The following is a 21,216-nucleotide window of genomic DNA, read 5'->3' on the forward strand; positions in this document are numbered from 1 at the left end:
AGGAGTGTCTGTGGCTCAAAGGTTTTTCGCCACTGTCTTTCATAGTGGCGGAGGATCTGCTTCAACCCCCTGAGTTCCTCAGTGAACCAGGGAGAGCCCTTTCCCTTGTTTTCCATTTTTATTCTGCAAGCAGGTGCCAGTATGTTAATGGCCATAGTCACTTGATTACAAATGGATTCGCACCTGATTTCAGGATCCTCAGACCATGTTTCCCCAGGAGCCATGGCTCATAAAGTTTCTCCCAAACACGAGGCTTCGATTTTATTCCAACTCTGCACCATTTTCCATCTGGGCAGAGGATGGGGAGACCAATTAGTTAGGGTCACTTGGAAACTGATCAAATAATGATCGGACCATACACAGCGAGATGTCTCTAATAGTTTAACTAGTGACTGGGTGGACCAGAGTAGGTCTAATATATGACCTTTTTCATGGGTGGCGGCGTCAACCCACTGATACAGTCCCAATGTGGCCATGATTTCATCCAGCTGTTGGGCTTGTGCTTCTCGGGGTAGCTGGTCCCAGTGATATTTGAAATCCCCTACCATCAAAAGCTGTTGGAACCGTGTGCAAAGATTGTTGGTGATTTCAGTAGGATGGTCAATAAACTTGGGGGGCGCTTTAGGGGGTCGGTACACAACCACTATTGCCACACTCATAGTGTCAGTGTTGGCTTTCACAGTTAATATATCAGCTCCTTCAAGGGTTTCCCCTGCTAATTTCCCCATTGTCAACTGTTTTTTACAAACAATTGCCACTCCCCCACCTCTTTTCCCAGCAGGCCTATTATGCCATAAGGCATCATATCCTGCAGGCAATGCTGCAGCTATATTAGGACCAGAATTATCGTCCAGCCAAGTTTCAGTAACTGCTAAAATATCCGGTGAGTCATCTTGCAGTAAGGTGAATATTTCAAGGCAGTGCTACTGAAGTGACCGCGTATTTAACATCATGACTTTCAAAGGCTTATTCCGGTTGGAGTTATTGTATTTACAAGTATGGTGGGCTGAGGCCCTCGAGTCCTTACTCAGCTGTGTGGTGAGAATACCCTCTGCTAATATACGGTTCTTTATTTGCGGCTCTAGATAAGGTGCAAACTGATTCAAGGCGCGCAATTCGGTACTAGCTCCAGCGTGCAGTTTGTGCGCCTCGCGTGTCTCGCCCCACCCCTTCAATCATCCCAGCTGGCTTCCCTCGCAATCACTAGACCGAGGCTCAAAGCAGAAGTGGTGTAGAGAAAGCTTGTGCCCCCCCCCGTCTGCCCCAAACGTAAGTTACTTCCCAAATTCAAGCAGTTGTTTGTTTTAAAAAAGTAGCAGCGTCATACAATTTTTACACATTCTAAAATCATCATAGTTTAAAAGGTTTTAAAAGTAAATAACGAGTGCACATAAATCCCCTACTATGAAGCATTTTTTTAAACGGGTTGACAAATCTCTATTTCCTTACCCGTTTGTTGTACACCAGTGGGATCCTAATTTAGTATTAACTTTTCTTTTGTGGGCTCTGTTTGTGGCCCTTCATAGTTGTTCCTTAAGAATGTTAACCATGAAAGTAGTGTTTTTAGTGGCTATCACCACAGCCAGAAGGGAATGGGGGACTACAAGCTATTCGCTCCCGTAATCCATTTTCCTCCTTTTACCCTGACAGATTGGCTGTTGCAGACCTAGGCTGTTTTCCTTCCTAAAGTGGTAGCTCCGTTCCGCCCGAGTCAGTCCACCACCCTTCCAACATTTTACCCCCCTCCATACCACTAAGGAGGAGAGGTTGGACCATAGGCTTGTGGTCATGTGCTACCTAGATCCTACCAAGGATACGTGACTGAATGACCAACTCTTTGTAGATTCTTGTGGGACCTAGAAAAATACAAAGCAGTGCAGAAAAGGATCCTGGTGTGGTAGATCACCATCTGCATCAAGACCTGCTAGGAAGGAACTCCCGGAAGGAATCAAAGCCCATTCCATCTGGGCTAAATCCACAACACAGCTATGTGGGTATCACTGCACACCTTTGCCAAGATAGATTCTGAAGTTTTGCAGATCTGTTCTTGTCAGATTTCCTAGAATAATGCTCCATCAATCCTCCCCGTAGGCAGGGTTTTGCTCAGTAATATATTGTACAAGTGAGTAATCAGCAGATAGAAGTATCCATCAGAAGAAAAATGTACCTACCTGCAATAACATTTCTTTCTGGTGGATACTGTAGCTACCTGCAAACTCCTCACCAACCCATACTGCCTCCCTGTTTGAAGTATAAGTATTAGGCAAAGCTAATAAGATCCTGAGATTGAATTTGTTAATGCCAAATGTATTGTCGATACCAGTCCATCTGTTCACCTCAAAGCCTTGGAAAAAATTGATAGAATCTGACGTTGCACTGGAGTGGATGCTACATGGCTTTGGGGACGTCATTTGACACCACTTCTGGATCTAGTCTGAAGTTTGGGATTATTTTACTGGTGAGGAATCTGTAGGGAGAGCGCATTCACTAGAAAGATCATTACCGCAGGTAGGTAGCTTTTTCTACTCAGAGATGGTCACAGATCTATTTTGACTTAGGCGAGATGGGTTACCCTAAACCAGAATGCTCCATACCATGGTCAAAACTTCTGATTTCATAAACAAGCTGGAGCACTTTCTGATGATCAAGTAATCATATGTTCTTATACTTTCTTTATTGATATGGCACTAGTAATGATGCACTTAATTTTTCACACAAGGTTTGTGAATGTTGACTGTTTTTTGTTTAACAAATGAATGATGACAAAATTAAATTAGTTTGGGTTATTTATGACATGAGGTTAGATTTATCTGCTTCTATTACCTTGTTATTTATGACATGAGGTTAGATTTATCTGCTTCTATTACCTTGTTATTTATGACATGAGGTTAGATTTATCTGCTTGTATATTACTTTGTGAGGACTAGAACGTCAGATATGTATTTGTCTCTAAAAGCATAGAATCATCAGAGACTTTGCTTTCTTTTTTCCTATCATCGTTTAAAGTGTTTGTCTCCTTTAGCAATTTCTCGTAGCTTAGTCACATAAGCATAAAGGACGAAAGGTGAAGAGATTTCCAGACAGACGTGTTTGGTATTAGATGAGCTCCTCGGACTGCAACCTTGAAACACTTTGTAAAGTTGAGAGCGAATAACGTTTATTGGGCTTGTATGCATATGTCTACATGACTTCATCAGGGCAGGAGGTTGTTTATTGTGTCGTCCCCCCCCCCCCCCCCCCCCCGCCCCTCCTTAAAAAAGTCTGTACTGTGGCTGGCAGGCAGTGCACCAGACAGTTAGTAAAATAAATACGAGTCGTTCTGACTCTGGTGGAGAAACTAAGGCTTAACCCAAATAGTGTATTTCTTGCAATATAATTCAATTGTTGCAATAAGTCAGTAGAGAGTTTGGATTGCCTCAAAAGTGATTCCCACGTTTGGCTTTATACATGCTTAGTGAATCTTAGATATCATTTTATCTCTGGTTCATAGAGGCGACCTTTTAGTATTTTTAAAGTCGAGTTTTAGTGCCTAGAAAGCTAAAAACCTGTCAGCTGGCCATTATGTTGTGAAATTAGCAAAATCAAGTTGTTCCCTTGACACATTCACAATTTTCGTTCCCAAAGCCAGTCCAATGTATTGCGATCAGCTTGCCAGATATTCTGTTTCTGAGGCTCAACCTCTGAGGTTTGATTCCTTTTCACTAACATTATCAAAGTAATCTCTGCCTAGATTTAAATCCTTCTTGTGATACTGTTTAGACTATGGTTACCAATTTGGTCACACCTCTCAAATACTATGTTAAAAATAGTACTGTCATAAATGTCTTACTTGCTAACCGTTTTCGGAGTTAGCAGTGCCCTGTAATGTACCCCAAAGGTCGATGTATATTATAAAATAATCACACAAGTGAGAAAAAATCAAACTACACTTGAGCAGACAACATTGACCTACCTGTACACGCTTGATTACCACAATGTCCTGAGCAATGTGCTCAATTGAATGTAGAGTTTCTGCTTCCATTAAAAATGTTGGAGGTGCCTTTTTGCGAGAAAAAAATATAAATGCTTAATTATAGACCATGAATGTATATAAAAGCTTCTCAGCTACGAAAAGCAATATTTTATTTCGATTTTTAGTATGTGTGAATTAACATCAAATCGTCATCTCACAGTGTGGAAATCTCACCTTTGTATCTTGGATCAGTCCTACCTCAGTGCATTATGGCAGATGCAGTTTTTTTGTTCATTCGTAGTTCAAATATTTTAGCATTCAATGATGGGATTCTCCTGGAATGTGTTTAATGGATATGAGCCCTTGGTGCACCCATTTCTTACACCACATTAATCTAAAGCTTTACGTAGCCTCGATATCCGGCGATTCCAATATTTACTGCTAAAATGACTGAAATGTGAGTTACCTGAGTTGCACTGTGAGTAAATTGAAGTGCTTCTGTTATAATCCATTGGACTGGTGCAGCATTTGAAAGTTTGAAACACTATAGTGACATGTTATCAAGATGCTTTTTAAGGCGGTTGAAAATACCTGCATCACATCTCTTTTTATCAGCATACCAAGCATAACCTGTACTATGTACAAATGATGTTTATCTGATGCTATGTTTCTTAAGCTGCGTAGCTGGTCTTCCTGTTCCCTTGGTAACAGAAAAGGTTTCTGTGGTCCTGTAATTGCAGCCTCCAGACATCACTCCAGGTCCACTGGTGCACTCTACACCCCAGATGTGTTTGGGGCTTCAGGTGAAGGATGAGTTACACTTCGATAAATATCTGTTCGGTGATTCCATTTTTGTACCTCATTTTGTTTTCATTAAACATACCCTGTCCACAGATGGATATTTGATTTGATTTTGGCTGTCCATCTTGCTACATTTTTGTAATATATAGTACTACACCAGATAAGTTAAGCATCGACTGGCTTACATTTCCCATGAGTTTATCAATTTTTTTAAATGTTATTTTGCATTTGTTGTTTGATTTGCTGGCTATTTTTTCTTCATTCTTAGACTTTCTTTGAATCTAGTGTTTCATGCATGCTAATCCTTTTCACGATTCGATGTACTCTCATGCGTGCCTTATTGTTCCTTTTCAATGATATGATGTTAAAACTAGAATGCTACTGGCGGTCATTCTCGTTAGATGTGATGATTACTGTTAAATAAGATGTACGGCAGATCTGTGTAGTCAAAATACATTTACTAGTAGTCCTCGTCATACCGCTCTGAAAGACCAATTTTTCAACCTTTACTGGGACTTCATAAGCAAGGCAGCATCTTCGAAGTATTGCTGAAAAATCTTGAATTAACTTTGCTCAGAGCGGAAATCTCATACATGTTCCTTGGTATGAGTTGAGATTCTAAATCTCTCAATTTAGAACAGTGCAGTGCTGTTGGCTGTCTTACTGCTAAACTACAGACACTTCTCTGCTTAACGTTAATTATATATTTTCTTTTTAGTACTTTCTTAATTGGACATTGGGCAGTACATCTGCTATTTTAAACATTACCTAGCTGTTTGGTTTAAAATGCATTTTTTGGTTGTTGGTGCTTCATGGATAGAACTTGTCCTCGTCCTGTTATTTGTTTCTGTGGTGTCAAAAAATTATTTATTGAACATTTATATTTATTTCTCAGCACAGTTTGTCTATCACAGCTGTTCATGTTTTCCTTGATATGATTTATGCAATAGAGTTTTGGGGAAAGAAAAAAACAACTTATGATTAACCTACGACTCAATTTCTTTGTTTCCTCCTCTGTTTTCTGAACGTATCAGGGTTAATATGTATATATTTTGTCTCTATTTCTTAAAAGTAAAACTTACAAGACAGTGCTCCACTGCTTAAATCAGTATGATTTGTGGATGTACTTTTGTTGTCTTTTGTTCAATTTCCACTGCCTGTGCTTGTATGTGCTCCCAGTACTTGCAGTCTAACAAGTGTCACACATACCTCTTTCTACTTTATTTGCAGAAAAGATAAAACTGTCCTCAGTGATGAAGGGTTCGGAAAGGGGAAGAGAGGAGCTTCAAGAGCATTTTTTTGACAATCCTGCCTTAATGGCAGAAGCCAAATAATAAACGTCAATTCCTTTTTTAATCCATCTTCTTGATCATATGTTCTTCTAATGACCCCATTAAATTACCGATGATGCTTAAGCTGTGCCTTTGTTTGTGCTGCTGTTGTGAAAATAAATAGTTTTTGATGGATACTTTTAACTGCAGATTCCTTACCCCAGAATGTGCTCTCATGCCTTTCGGAGGCACCGTGCTGCTCCACGTTGGCTTCGTACCGCCACACCTGTGTGCTGATGCCATGTCCTTTCTTTACGTACCTTCCAATGCAAATCATGAGCTCCACATTCCTATTTCTTTTCTCCTTTGATGACCCCAAAGCGAATTCTGTTCTGGACCTAAAGAGAAGGCCATGGGAGCATCATGATGTGAGTCATACACCTTTGAGTACTCTGGTTTCAGAGCCGCTTCATCTGTCGATCCCAGTGTTCCCCGAGCTTCCCAGGCCATTAGCGACTCCACAGCCGAATTAAATCTTCAAGGTGGGCAGGTTGCTGAGTTATGGTGTGATTCTGGTTCTCCTTGGCGCACCTTCAGGCCTCTAGGAACCACAGGGGCCCCATGCGCATTACCGCTACCAGATCACCCCTCTTTGGTGCTGTCTTACCCCTTGGGACTCACTTCGGGCCACATGCTGAAACTAGTACAGGCTTTCATCCAGCTCCAAGACCTGCGCTGGTCCCTTCCACATAGACACTGGTACTGAAGCCTGAAGAGGATCTAATTCAGATATCGGGGTCAGACACTGAACTGACTTCAGCTCGATCTCCAATGATATATTACTACCATACTACAGAAGCACAACCAGTTTATGCACCCTGGGCTGGTGCCTCCTCCAGGGCATGAACCCCAGCAGAGTCTCAGTTATCTGTTTCAGAGCAGGGGCAAACAAACATCCTGATAGAAATTTTGCAGCCTGGGCCATGTATTTCTGAGCTCTTGCTTCCTTTTATCAAGGCCCTCACGGATAGTTTGATGGCCACTTGATTAAAACCCTGTTTCTGCCTCTGGTAAATACGCAGGTTGCCAGGCATACCACATAGGCTTCTGACACTCCTGATTTTCTTACCAAACATCCTGCTAGTCAACCCTAGATCTTTTTCCACCCCAAACACCATCCAGAACGATCTGAACAATATCTGCTTGAAGTAACATGTCTACATAGTTGTCCACCGCTAAGAGGCTTGCTGGTAATATACCTCTGCCTCCAGACCCTTACATACAAATTCCTTCCTCAGAGGCACTAAGTTCCCTCTCCTCACTTATATTCCCCATTTCATGTCAAGGTAAACAAGACTTCTCCCAAAACGTGACATATTCCTTTTAGGATTAAAGATTTGAAGATCATGTCCTTTTCTCGACTGACCCAGACTATACAAAAGTTCCCTCCTTTGTGGACACACCATCCTTGTCATAGAAGGGAATCCAAAAAGCCCTTTTCATTGTAATAATATCAGAAACATCTCCAGACAGCAATGAAATTGTTCAGTTTTTCACCATCTTGAAGGGCATGGAAACCAAAAATCGCAAGTTGACAGGGTGGTCATCGTTCTTGAGGTGCTCCACCCTGGCCTCCAACTACAACAGATAATGGACTGCATGCTCAGTTTTTAGTGAAGTCTTTTCCTTTAATCTGAAGCGGAGAGATCTCCATCTCAACGTCTCCCATTTGGCTTGTAGAGTTGTTCAGTCGTGGTTCCACATTCATCAGTCTGCTGTTAATTGCCTTCAGCTGCGCTCAAGATGTGGTCCTACGCTCCTTCAGCACCACCATAAGTATAGACTCTGTTTAGGATATGCACACAACTTTCTTAAGGGCATGCACCATTCCATGGCCTTTTAGCACAGAAATATCCCACCTCCATTTAATTCTAGACTCCTTCAGTGTGGTCCTGAGTTATTTATAATGTGTCTCTTCATTCTGTCCTGCTTTACAGGGCATTTGAGGATGCATTCACCGAGCCATAGAACCCTACCTGATCAAGAGAGTTGCTTTTTTCCCCTGCAGTAGTAACAATCATGCCCTTCATCGACCAACTTATGCTATGCTGAGCAATAGAAAGACCACAATGTTGTTGTTGTTCTCCCTTCCACCCCAATGGTGTTGCCACAGTCTTTGAAACCAGCAGGATCACACTGCTGGCTCACTTAAACTTCAGCCATCTCAGCAAGTTGTTATTACCGTCCTTATACCATGATTACCCGCCATGTCGCCTACACAGGGGCCAAGAAGGATGGTGGCAACTCATCAGTGTGGCTTTGCCCTGCCCCTTTCTCTAGGTACCTGTAACTGACAAATGTTACAGGTATCTTAAAACATCCAGAAATTTGCATTACCATATCTTTCACATACCTGTAAATATAATGTTAAGTATATTTAAACTGTGGTTGTGTTAACGCTCATTGGAAGTCTAAACATCATCGAAATTTCAGTGCCTGCTGAGGTCATCCTTTTCTTAAGCAGTAAAATGAAATCCCTACAATTTTCACCAAAAGTTTGCTTCTTTGAAAAAAAAACCCACACATTGAATGATCATGATTTTCAAATGTGTGCGATACCCCAAAGTACTTTTGATAATTAAACTGTTTTAAAATTGTTGTGCTATTAATGATCAGAATGTATCGTGGCACTGTAGTTGACTTTTTGGCTTGATTTCATTGTCCGATTATTGTAATGCAATCGATATTGGGCAGAAGTGTCACTCATGAAAGCAGATACATGTAGTTGACGTGGAGTCAGAGAGTGTATAAAGTTTACGCTAGCTTGAATGGTGTATGAGTTTCAGCCAGTCAGTTCCTGTCTGCATCCGTTTATTTTCCCACCATTAACTTTGGTGTTGAAAGAATTAGGGTGTTTTCTTTACAGGCTGATTTATATTAAAATGCCCTACAGCTTCATCAAAGAAGAACACAACAATTTCCTCATTTTCGGAACTTGCTTCTCTCATTCTTCAGGCCAACTCTAAGCAGTGATGACCAACTCCTAGAGATAGCTAAATATGCTCGGTGTGCTTTATACATGTAAATGTTTTCCCTGGCTCAAAATGTCTTCAGTTGAAGTCACTGTCACATGGGATACATTGCTATGTGTGGACATGCATGAAAATGTGTGACTTTCAGTATGCTTAACGCTTATTTCATGGTCATTTTTAATGAGTGGCTATTTTAATAAAAGGTAAGCCACACTCAAACCCAAACATATAAACATACACACACTCTCCCACTTCTCCTGTACCTCTATCTCTACCCCAGTGCAATCAAATGATACAATGCCGATTATTTTGTTGAACACACCAATTTATCTGTTTTGCGATAATCGTTTGTATGTTGTTGCGGCACTACAGGTACAGGATACAGCATCAGTCAACAAAGCAGGCTGTCTTCATCTGTAAGCGCAATGCGGGTTCTGAACACAGGATCTGATGTGGAGGAAGCGGTAGCAGATGCTCTGGTATGTTAACTTCTTTGTATTGTCCTTCTGATTTTCTGGGCTTTTAGTTTTCTTGTTCATTTTGTGTCTATATTTTGCTTTATCATTTACATATATTTAGAATGTTCAAATCAAAAATTTTACATGAAACATCTAAGTTTTAAAACAAGATTTCTTTCACAGGAAGAACTGTGCATTTTATTCTAAACCATTTAGCACCCCGATTTGTTTCTTTACAACTCAGTGTTTCTTCAAATAACGTAGGTTTGAATTTTTGGGATTTGATACAGATGTTTTATTCTGCTAGGCTTATTTTGTCATTAGGTCTGGCTTGACCGTGCAGCTGCTGCGTGACTTTCTGTGATCAACAAAAAAAGAAAGAACGCTTTAAGAAGCAACACTGAAGGAGGGGTATGGCTCAGGTGGCTGGTTACATTTGAAAGTGGTGGGGCGTAAAAGTTCAGGATGAGTGCCCTGTGGCAGGCAAGCTTACGTAGTTACATCCCACGCGATGGTAGGAATGATGTGGAATAAATACATAAGACGATGGAGATAAAAACTTCTTGCAACACAGAGGTTGAAATCCCTTTTTTTTTTTTTTGTTTAATGTAGTTCCCATTTCATCCATTTTATAAATGTTTCTATGGGTTTAAACTGAACAGTACAAACTGCGTTTTAAAAATACATGCTGCTTTTAACTTCATATTCCAGACAGGAGGCAGCAGCCCAACAGAAGCTCAAGTTTCGCCAACTAGTTGTTGCCTCAAAACCATGGGGAATAAAAGTGGCAGATTGGATACCTAATAAGTAAAAAGTAATAAAAATGCAAAATAATATGCAATTAATGTCTATACGGTTGTCTAGAGAACCCCTCCTAAAGCGTATAGCTTGTAAAGTATTGCTACTTCATCTCTTTATAAATCCTTTTAAGTCACTTTGCCTATAGCTTGTGCTATGCAACTTATTGTACAATCTGTTATATGTTGGGGGTTTCTATAGCGCCATCACCTCCTAAGCAGTCTACTGGATGTCTAATGTCCTTGATTACAGGTTTTGATTGGGAAGAAGTTGTGTGCTTCTGCTGAAAAATAATGCTTATATTGCACTTTCTGCTATGTGGAAAAGGTTATGCTTGATACAGCAGTACCTATTTGGTTATGGTAACAAGCTATTGATCAAGACTGATCTATTTATTATAAAAAAAATAGGACAAAGGTCTGACCTATTTACTACGACAAACTTATGATAAAGGCAGCAGGCCTTTAAGGGTTGATTGTCGTTACACTGTTTTAAAGCTTGTCTGCCGGAACTTGTTACATGGATTCGCACTTATCACTGTAATAGGCAAGAACTTTGCTGCTCAACCCTGAAAACTCCTGGAGTAAGACAATTGTACTTTTGCAGATCCTTGTTATGCTGTTTTATTATGTGTTGCATATTGTTTTGCCACCCGTAAGCTTGAGCATATTTGTAATTTTTATAACAGTATACCGATCCCTGATTAGTGGGAAAGCGTATGCAGAAAACAGTAGGCCCGAATTACGTATTGTGATAATTAGGTGATAAAGGTTGTAAGCTTGACAGGGGTAGCTGGAAAAAGTTATATCATAGGTCTGATAATTTTATTATGACAATTTACCGCAAATGTATAGACAAGAATTACATATTGTGAAATTCATATGTTAAAGCCAATAGGTCTTTAAGTGTGGATTGTTATTATATTGTATTAAAGACTGTGGAAGGGTATTGAGTTACATAGCTTCTCACATGTTACTGTATTAGGGAAGGATTTGCTGTTGGCTCCCATCCGGGTTACCCCTCAGGCATATCTTTCAAACAGATGGTTTGCACTTCGATAATCCTTGTTAACACTTTTAGGAGCGGCTGGATATATTGATCTGCCAACTAGAATTTTGTGACTCTGTGCCTATTGGTTGCCTTGTGGGAAAGTGTATGTGGAATTTAAAGGCTGTGGGCATAATTCATTCATTGGGCAAATTTATGTCAGATGCCATTGGCCTGATATGTTTATTATGAAAGGTTACGAGAAAGGCAGTAAGCCTACTGTGAAAAGTGTTGTTAAAGCTAACAAACCTTTCATGGTGGATTGTCATTGCAGTTTGTTAAATATTGTGGACAGATATTTTGTTACACATAATCTCAAAGATAACCATTGTAAGCAAGGGTTTTGGTTACCCCCTCATACTATGATCATTCTTGTTAGACCTCCTTTCCTAATACGAGTTATACATTGTTTTTATGACTGTAGTTTTACATGTATTTGGTTTTTTTCTGATTGTTTCCCTTATGGCTACCTTGTGGGAAAGCTGATGTTCAATATAGGAGGCCTGAATTGTTGATGGTGACAAGTCACCAATAAAGGTTAAAGGCCTGATTGGGTCATTTGGGAAATTAATGTCAGATACCATAAGATCTGTTTATTATGAACAGATATGTAGGCCTGGCTTAATTATTCTGAAAATCATGTGTTTCATCCAATACACCTTTATTGGTGGATTGACTTTGCAAATAGTTAAAGACTGTAGACAGGTGTTATGTTACCTGGAATCTCAAGGTACCTGTTTGGGTAGATTTAGGTAGATTTGCGCTTTGAAAATCCTTTTCACGCCGTTTACGAGGGGATTGTATTTTGTTTTGTCAACTTTAATTTTGTACTTATTTTTAATTGCATGACTGTGTACTTGATGCTGCCTAGGAGAAAATCTTATGCAAAATCTTTGTTGTTATTTTGACTAACTAATTATAAATGTTGTAAGATGGATTGGTTCATTGGGAAAACTTCATGTCAGAGGCCGCGGGATCTGTGTATTATGAGAATATATGATAAATAATGTAGCCTTGCTCATTTATAATTAAAACCATATGTTAAAACCAATAGGCTTGTATGGGTTGATTGTTATTACACTGCTTTAAAGAAGTTAGACCGTTATCGAGTTAAAAGGATTCTTGGAGATTACGAAATTAGGCATGGTCCAGGTGTGGGTTATTTCTCTGACAAAACAATGCGGATAAATGATAAACACTCAATTCTTGCTTGTAACCTCTTGAGAGGCCTGTTAAGTATGGTTGTCTGCAAGGCACTTGTAATAAAAAAAGAATGTCATTCTACATACATGTATGTGCAAACATAGTGTCTTTCAATCAACCCTCTTCTGCCTGTTTGAGTGTCATTCATTTTCAGCTTATCCCCTTTACAACATACTGCATGGGGCAGTGGGTAAGCCCGTCTCTGCCCTTGACTCTTTTGCCCCATGTGTCACTGCATATTTCCTGATCACATTTGCCCATCCACCTGAAAATGAGTGTGCTTCCATGTGTGGACTGGTAGTCTTGTTTTTTTACAATTATTTTTAAAGTGCATTCGGCAGCTTTGTAGGCTGTTTGCTTGCTCTTTTCTAACCTGCATAGTGTGGATCCTGCGGCGCGGCCGCTTTACTGCATGCGGTATCGGGCTGCCGGGGAAAATGAGACAGACGCTGTCGCCCCTCACCCCCCATGCATTCCAGTGTGATCCTTGGAGGCCTGGAGCCGCGCTGCGTCAAGCAGCGCTGTGAGTGACGTCTGAGGCTATCAAGCCCACCAGTGCCTCTGCCCCTCTTGTGGAGTGATCAGAAGAGCGGCTGCTATATCTGACGGCAGGAGCCAAGGAGTATAGCTATGGGCCTCGAGGCGAGGTGTGGGGCCATTGGCGTCTGCGCACCTGGGGAGAGACGCGCACTGTAGCGTGTGAGTCCTGGCTGCGGTGGGATCCAGGGACAGTTGATTGGGGCCCCCGTGCGTGCAGGCAGCCACTGTTGAGGGGGGCCGGCCCTGAGCTGTCCCCCTCGTTGCCCGACCTGACTGGTTCTCCCCCTGGAGGTTACGTTGTTGGAGCCACCTCCCCTTCTGAGCTGGCAGGGCCCTGATACCGCGCTTTGGGCCGTGCGGCGGCCCCTGGGTTGAGGTTGGCCCTGTACTCCATAGCAGCCTCAGAACCGAGCGGCAGAGAGCACACGGCGGATCTTCTACCGCCTTGGTGGCCACGGGTGGGCTGTCATCCGGGAGACTGCGTAGGAGCGGGCATGATGGAGGGCCCTCCCTACGCTACTGCTACATCCTGATTTCCCCCTCCCCTAGGCCGCATCAACATTTGAGGACCTGCTGTTGGGGCTTTCGGCCACACGCACCGAGTGGCACCTGTTTGGCTGTTTGGGAGAGCCTGTTGGTCCGCATTTGTGGCGCTGGGCAGTGGCCTAGGGCGGCGGCGGCCCCCTCCCCCACGGCGTCGCACCTAGGAATCTTGGCGCTGAAAACGGGGCGACTTGTTGCCTGAGTTGTGAGGACTGTAGCCTCGACCAGCGGAGCCCTGCCTGCGGCCCTGGGGCCTGGCCTCTAGTCACCTCACCATCCCCCTCCTTTCCCCCCGAAGACCCATTCTGTCTGGGACAGCGGAGTCGGCCGCACACATCGGGCGGCGGCGATCTGGTCCTAATCGTGCCTCGGCGTTGGTTGTCCCACATGTTTGACATCGGGCCGCCCACAGGGGCTCGCAGGTTATCCACACTGCAGGATCAGCCTACAGGGTACCCGGGCGCTGGAGCTCCGTGGGGTGCCACCATGGGCAGGTCGGCAAAGGCTCCTGCTACCCAAACCAAAATGGACCATTTCACCACCTTGGAGGCGGGCACACCTGGGGGAACCGCGGAAAATGAGCCACCGCCCTCAGTGGAGTTTTCTACTATCCTGTAAGCCATCCACGGCTCGCAAACCTCGGTGAAGGGCAAGATCGCGGAGATGCGCATGGACATGACTTATCCGACAAGATCTCCGAAACGCCACGCCCGGGTCAAGCAAACTGAAACCCGTATCTCCACCATGGAAGACGATGTACAGCAACTCTAGGGGCAGGTGGCCCACCTTCAATCTCACACTCAGGAGCTGCACCGCCGGGCAGAGGATGCAGAGAACTGGTCCAGACGCAATAATCTTCGCCTAGTGGGTATCCCAGAGGGGGCGGAGCAGGGGCCGCACGGCGGACTTTCTGGAGAAATGGCTCAGATCATGGGTCCCTGAGGGCTCTCTCTCTCCCTGGTTCGCGATTGAGCGGGCCCATTGGTCCCTGTCCCCTAAGCCTCCTCCGGGTGCGAACCCCCCGACCAATCATAATTCGGGTCCTTAACTTCAAAGACCGGGACGCCATCCTGTCAGAAGCCCGCAAACAACAGCGGCTCCTGCATGAAAATCGCGCTATCATGATTTTACCGGACTACACCTGCGAGGTCCAGAGCCAGCGCCGCTCCTTCGACAGCGTTAAACAAAAGCTGAGGGCACTCAATATCCAATACCAGCTCCTCTTCTCGGTGCACCTGCGAGTGGTATTCGCCAATAAGACCTTATTCTTCGACAGCCCAACAGAGGCCTGGACCTGGGCGACGGAGGAAAGCCCGCTGCACACTGATGACCGAGCCCCTAACCAGATGGGGCGGGGGCAGACCTGTTCATATCCCAACTTCCGCTTCTCGGCTTCAACGTAACCGCTCCCGCAGGCGCCGTGGGCAGAGGCGGACCCGCTCAGACTCCCCACCGGGCTGCCCCCTTCAACCGATACTGCTCTCTGATGAACCCTCAATTGGGAGACACTCTGGATCATCTGACCATTTGGCTCATGGGGCGCTTCTCCCCGACCCTCCTTGCATGTTCTCCCGGACACAGACCTCTCATACAGCCCAATGCTCTTGAAAGACCCTACTTGAACTCACCTCTGCCTGCTGGGCCTGGCACCGCAGCTGGAGGGTATACCTAGTCTTACCATATTCCTTTCCTACCTGATGGACTCGTTTAAGCGCATCTTGAAGTTAGGAGGGGTCCTCCATGCTTTCCCATTCCCAAGCGTTTTAGTTTGGATGTTCACTCTCTGGTTTGTTGTTAGGGCGACAGATGCTTCAGTTCCCGAAGTGTTGGGTTGGGGGGGGGGGAGGGGGGTTGGGGTCAGGGGGTAGGGAGGTTTGTCCCGAATTTATTCCTACATTTTGTGTGTTTTGTTTTTTAGTTCTACCACACCAGCATTCATGAAGCACCCCGACGTACACCCGATAAGACAGACAGACCAGACCTCCCCTTTCAGACTTGTAGTCCCACTGCCAACCCAAGCACCATGTCCGACACGCCATTAATAAACGCTCCCCTGCGCATCATGTCCTGGAACGTTAATGGCCTCCTGGACCGCTTTAAACGCATGGCTGTCCTCAGATATGCGCAGCTCTTAGGGGCGGACATCTTACTCTTACAGGAAACCCACTTGCTGGGTAATCACTGCCCCTTAACGCGGTATGGCTATGATAAAGTGTGGCACTCTGGGTTTACAAGGGGTTCCCGAGGGGTGGCGATCCTGGTGAGATGCTCCCTTCCTCTGGTGACTGTCCTAATGACTCTTGATGCCCAGGGCACTTTCGTGGCCCTCAATGGCACACTAAATGGCAACCCACTTAACCTGGTGTCCCTTTATTCTCCCCCCTCGATGTTGACGACGATTCTAGCTAAGTCTGTTGATCTTCTGTCGTCTCTGCCTCCTGGTCCCACATTCCTTGGTGGCGACTTTAACGCGGTCTCATCACCTGACCTCGACACGACAGGTCCTCCATCCCCAGGTAGAATTGCACAAGCCAAACCTCTGCGGTCTTGGTCCCCATCACCAGGTTTATGACACGCCTGGCGACTATGGCACCCTCACTCTAAACAATTTACACACACCTCAGCAGCACGCCATACACAGGCACGCATCAACGCCATTTTCATTCCTTCGACGGACTGTCTTTTGATTCAGGATGTCTTGCTTCTTCCGAGAGGTATCTCTGACCACTCGCCAGTGATGAACCGTACAGGTCACCCCCGCCTCTGTCCGGCAAACATGGAGGTTAAATGCCTGATTTCTTTATGACCGGGATTTCAGGAAGGTGGTGAAGCGGGAGCTAAAACAGTACTTTCTCTCCAACGAGGTCTCTGTGTCCCCCCCAGGCACCCTATGGGAGGCGGGCAAGGCCACGATTAGGGGGGACGCCAAGGGCTAACTCAAGTTCCAGCGACAAACCCAACTGGAACAGATTACCTCACAAGAGACGCAGGCCCTGCGCCTCGAACATGCCGCGGCCCGATCCCCCGATGCTTCCGACACAAGACTTCTGACCCAGCTCCAGTCGGAGATCAAGCAGCTGTCGCTGGACGCGGCCAAATTCCTTTGACGCTCCTCTGTGGCCAGGGTGCATGGATGGGGCGACTAGAATGGCTTGCTCCTTCACCGCCTGGCTACGTACCCATGGGCGAACCGTATAATCCCTGAAATGTAAATGTAAATGTACAGGAATTTATATAGCGCAAATCACCAAGCGGTTTCTAAGCGCTTGCTTAGGGAACCCGTCCTGGTATTCCCCTGTGAGATAACCCCGGCAGGGTATCCGCAAGGTGAAAGCCAGGCATCCCGCCGCGAGGGGCCGTTGTGGAGATTAAGCAAGCTATTGCCCAGAGTCGCAGAGTGTGAACCCGTGAATCGAGTAGGCACCGGAGCGAGAATTGTTGAGTCCATAGACATTTTAGGACTCAAGACCCCGCCGAGCCGGGAATTGAACCCTGGTCCCGGGCTGACCTCTGCTTCCAGGTCTGCCTCCTCTAACCAGTGAGCCACACTTCTCCACTAGAAATAGCGGCACCAGACGAGTCACTGTGCCGTGCCCCAATGGAAATGGCGCAGGCCTTTGCCGCCTACTACCGCAAGCTATACGAAGCCCGAGCCCCAACCCTGTCCCTTACGGACCTGAAGGACGTGGAGGGTGGCCGCCTTCCATGCGTAGATGCCGCCGCTCAAGCCGATCTGGACATCCCATTTTCTGTGAGGAAATTGGAGACGCAATTGTTCTTGTTTCATCTGGCAAGACAATGAGCCCAGATGGCCTTCCTCAAGAATACTATGTCCACTTGCGGGATGTTCTCATCCCCCACCTAGACGCACTGTTTAGCAAAGCTGTGTAGAAAGGCTCCTTCCCTCAGGAAACGGACATAACCACCATTGTGGTCCTTCTGAAATCCCAGCCCCCCTCTCTGCAGTGCGCAGATAACCGCCCCATCTCCCTCATCAACACTGAGTTCAAACTGTTCGCCACACTCCTTGCCTAGCGACTCAAACCCCATCTGTCTACGTTGGTCCACCCCGATCAATGTGGGTTCATGCCCTCTCGCGGCACCCTCCTTGGCCCATCATCACCTCCTCACCCCATACCTTGCGCTTCTCCTGGTAGACTTGGAGAAGGCCTTTGAATCGGTGGACTGGAGCTTCCTTCAAGATGTTCTTGACATGATGGGGCTTGGTCCCAGCTTTCGGGGCCATTGTCCAGGTTCTGTACGCCCTACCGAGGGCTCACGTTCTAGTCAACGGGATCCTGTCTGAGCCCTTCTCGGTCTGTAGAGGGACGAGGCAGGTTTGTCCCCTTTCTCCCCTGCTTTTTGCCTTAGTGATCGAGCCCTTGGTGTCCTTGATGCGGTCTTGCGATTGGATGCGGGGATGGGAATGGCCCAGCGCTGAACCGGATAAAATCGCCCTCTACGCGGACGACGTTCTCATCTACTTGGCAGATCCTGCCCGGTCTGGCCCACCTTGTCTTCGTATCTTACCGTCCTTCGAACAGGCCTCCGTTTGAATCCCAACAAATCGGTCCTGGTTCCCCTTCACCTCTCCCGGGAATGCTTTGACTGGCAGTCCGAAATACCTCTACGTCGTCAATCATTCAAATACCTGGGGATCTGGGTGACCTTGCTGCCTGAGCTCAGCTGGTCCCTCAATGTCACTCCACTGGTGACGCCAGCCAAGGCGGATCTCCAGCAGTGGCAGTTGTTGCCCCTCAACCCCATGGGGAGGCTGGCCCTTTTTAAGATGATGGTGCTCCCCCGCTTCCTTTACATGCTTCAGAACACCCCCATGTGCTTTCCCAGGGCCTGGTTCTGTGAACTTAATGGCTTGGCCAGAAAGTTCTTATGAGGGAAGGGTAGGTCCAGGCTAGCGCTCAGTACTTGCAGGATCCCCTCCTTCGACAGGGGTTTAGGGATGACTCACCTTTATCTATACTATTTAGCCACGTGACTTCCTTCCATACATGACTGGTTCAACGGGGGTGGTCCGATCCGACTTACAGGCTCGAACTTGGGGAGCTGGGCCTCACCAGTATCCAATCCTTTCTATATGGGACCCTGATTCCTTCCCGTCTTCCAGAGGCGACGTGCTCTGTGTTACTGGCCTGGCGCGCAGCACTGCAGCACACCAACTGGACACACACACTGACCCACTGTACACCCCTGTGGCACGGGACCTGGCTCAGGTAGGTGACCGGGCTTCGGGGCTTTGAAGCTTCGGATCTCGTAGGCATGACGCAGCTGGGGGTCGTTTGGGTGGGGGATCATATGCGCTCCTTCAAAGATCTCCAAACCAGGTACCCGCTGCACTACTCGCAATTCTTTCGCTACCTCCAGCTGCGTCATGCCCTACGCTCACACCTCGCAACAGGTACGTGGTTGCAAGATCATAGCCCGCCTGAAGCCCAGATTATGTTTGGGGACCTGGTTAAGGGTGGCATTTCCCGCACACTGATTAACAACACTCCGACTTCCTTGGACCGACTGCGGATGCAATAGGAGGACTGGGTGGGCCCCTTGGAAGAAGAAGACTGGCGACATGCCCTTATGGCTCCTGAACGGTCACTGCCTCCGCTAGGCTGCGCTTGGTGCAGCTCTACTATCTACATGCCGCATATCTCACCCCTATACGCCTTCATCGCACGGGGCTTAGTCCGTCCTCAGCCTGTACCAGGTGTGGCCATGACCCCGCTGACTTCCTCCACATGGTTGGGCCTGTTCCCACTGTTGGAGAGTGGGGTCTGCAATCCTATGGTCACCCCAGATTTTTGCTTTTTTGCTTCACTGGTTTACGACTTTCCCTGGCTGTGGGCCTGCTAATCAGACCCACAGCCTCGCTGTTTTCTCTCTCTAAATTGACAACCATGTACTTTAGGTGCATTTACCAATTGGTACTGGGCCACCTTATCAGTCCCTGTACAGTATACCTTCGGTATCCAGGGCATAGGTGTACCCAGGGCCTACCAGGGGCTGAAGCATGTAGTATGCCACCCCTGGCTGGCCATCTAAAACTGACACAACTGGCTGCACGACAGCTGGGGCAAGGTGGTGTAATCACCCTTTGCTGTAGATATAGTATACCTATATCTAACCCTAAAATGGACACATATCCTCCTATCAGTCACTCCTATGGCAGGCCTTAACAATCCTGTATCGTAGATGAAGGATATACCCAAGGTTTCCTGGGCAAAAAAGAGATGGACTACCTGAAAATAAAAAATCCAAGAAGGCCCCTGTTTTATGTACTGCCTAAAGTACACAAAAATGAAAAACAACCACCTGGAAGACCGATCGTGTCGGGGTGTGAATCCTTGATGAAACCAGCGTCCAAATTTGTGGATTACTTCCTGAAACCCTTTATGGCCGAGGTACAATCGTTTCTCAAAGATACAACGGATTTTATTAATAAAATCAGCCAGATGGATTTTGAGGAAAAGACTCATTTTTTAGTGACAATAGATGTGGTGTCATTATACACCCAAATACCCCAAGATGAAGGCCTACATGTCCTCAAACATTTCTTGGACTCAAGAATAAGACCACATAAAGTTCCCACGGACTTTATCGTACATCTAGCAACGTTTGCCCTAAAAAAACTATTTTAAATTCGATGATGATTTCTATTATCAAATAAGCGGAGTGGCGATGGGATGCCCATTTGCCCCGGAACTAGCAGTACTGTTCATGGCAGTCTATGAAGAGACCTTTATCTATAAAAAACAACCCATTTTCCCAATACATTGGGTATTGGAGTAGATACATAGATGACGTCTTCTTTGTATGGACAGGGCAGGAGGACACACTGAAGGAACTTCATCTATGGCTTAATAACCGGACAGCAGAGATCAAATTCAGTCTGAATTATTCAAAAGAAAAAATACCTTTCTTGGACGTGGAAGTGTACCCAGCTAATGGAGGACTAGTAACTACATTATTTAAAAAGGAGACAGATCGGAATAAATCACTCCATTATAAAAGTAATCATCCGAAAAGTATGAAGGACAACCTACCGTACGGACAGTACTTACGAATCCGGCGTAATTGCCATTCAAAAGAGGAGTTCATTAAGCAATGCAACGAAATTGTCAGACAACCTCCTGGAGAGGGGGTACCCAAAAAAACTTCTCAAGAGATCACTTAAGCATGCATGGTGGACACCACGTGAGGACCTGTTGGAAAGAAAGATAAAGAGAGAAACAGACAGAATAGTCTTTGTTTCAACTTACTGTCCCAATTCCAATTTACTCAAAAAGGCGGTTGCAAAGAACTGGCACCTGATAAGAAATCTACATTCCACATTTAACGCCAGACCATTATTCGTTTTTAAGAAAAATAGATCCATCGGCAATCAGTTAGTTAGGGCAGCCTTACCACAAAAAGATGCAATGTCAGTCAGAGGCTATGTGGGACTACCTCCAGTCACAGGTCACAAAAAATGTGGCACCTGCGTTTGTTGTGCATCAACGGAAGAAGGCTCAGTGTTTATGCACAAAAATATTTTTGGGAAACACAACATCTTCACAAAT

At 45.5% G+C, this 21,216-nt stretch overlaps 1 protein-coding gene across 26 annotated transcripts in view; it reads left to right on the top strand.

Annotated features, from left to right (window-relative positions):
* The window catches only part of CLASP2 (cytoplasmic linker associated protein 2), a 2,039,150-nt gene that overhangs the window by 1,435,698 nt on the left and 582,236 nt on the right, over positions 1–21,216 (top strand). For 17 of the 26 annotated variants that reach the window (XM_078688301.1, XM_078688302.1, XM_078688307.1 and 14 more), the window contains 2 exons: positions 4,693–4,755; positions 9,429–9,535. In XM_078688301.1, coding sequence (XP_078544427.1) covers positions 4,693–4,755; positions 9,429–9,535 — 170 coding nt within the window. The remainder of the gene's footprint in view (positions 1–4,692; positions 4,756–9,428; positions 9,536–21,216) is intronic. The other 9 variants (XM_078688313.1, XM_078688312.1, XM_078688314.1 and 6 more) reach the window with 1 other exon arrangement.

This window comes from Lissotriton helveticus, chromosome 4_1, assembly GCF_964261635.1.
Source record: "Lissotriton helveticus chromosome 4_1, aLisHel1.1, whole genome shotgun sequence".
Taxonomy (NCBI): Eukaryota; Metazoa; Chordata; class Amphibia; order Caudata; family Salamandridae; genus Lissotriton; species Lissotriton helveticus.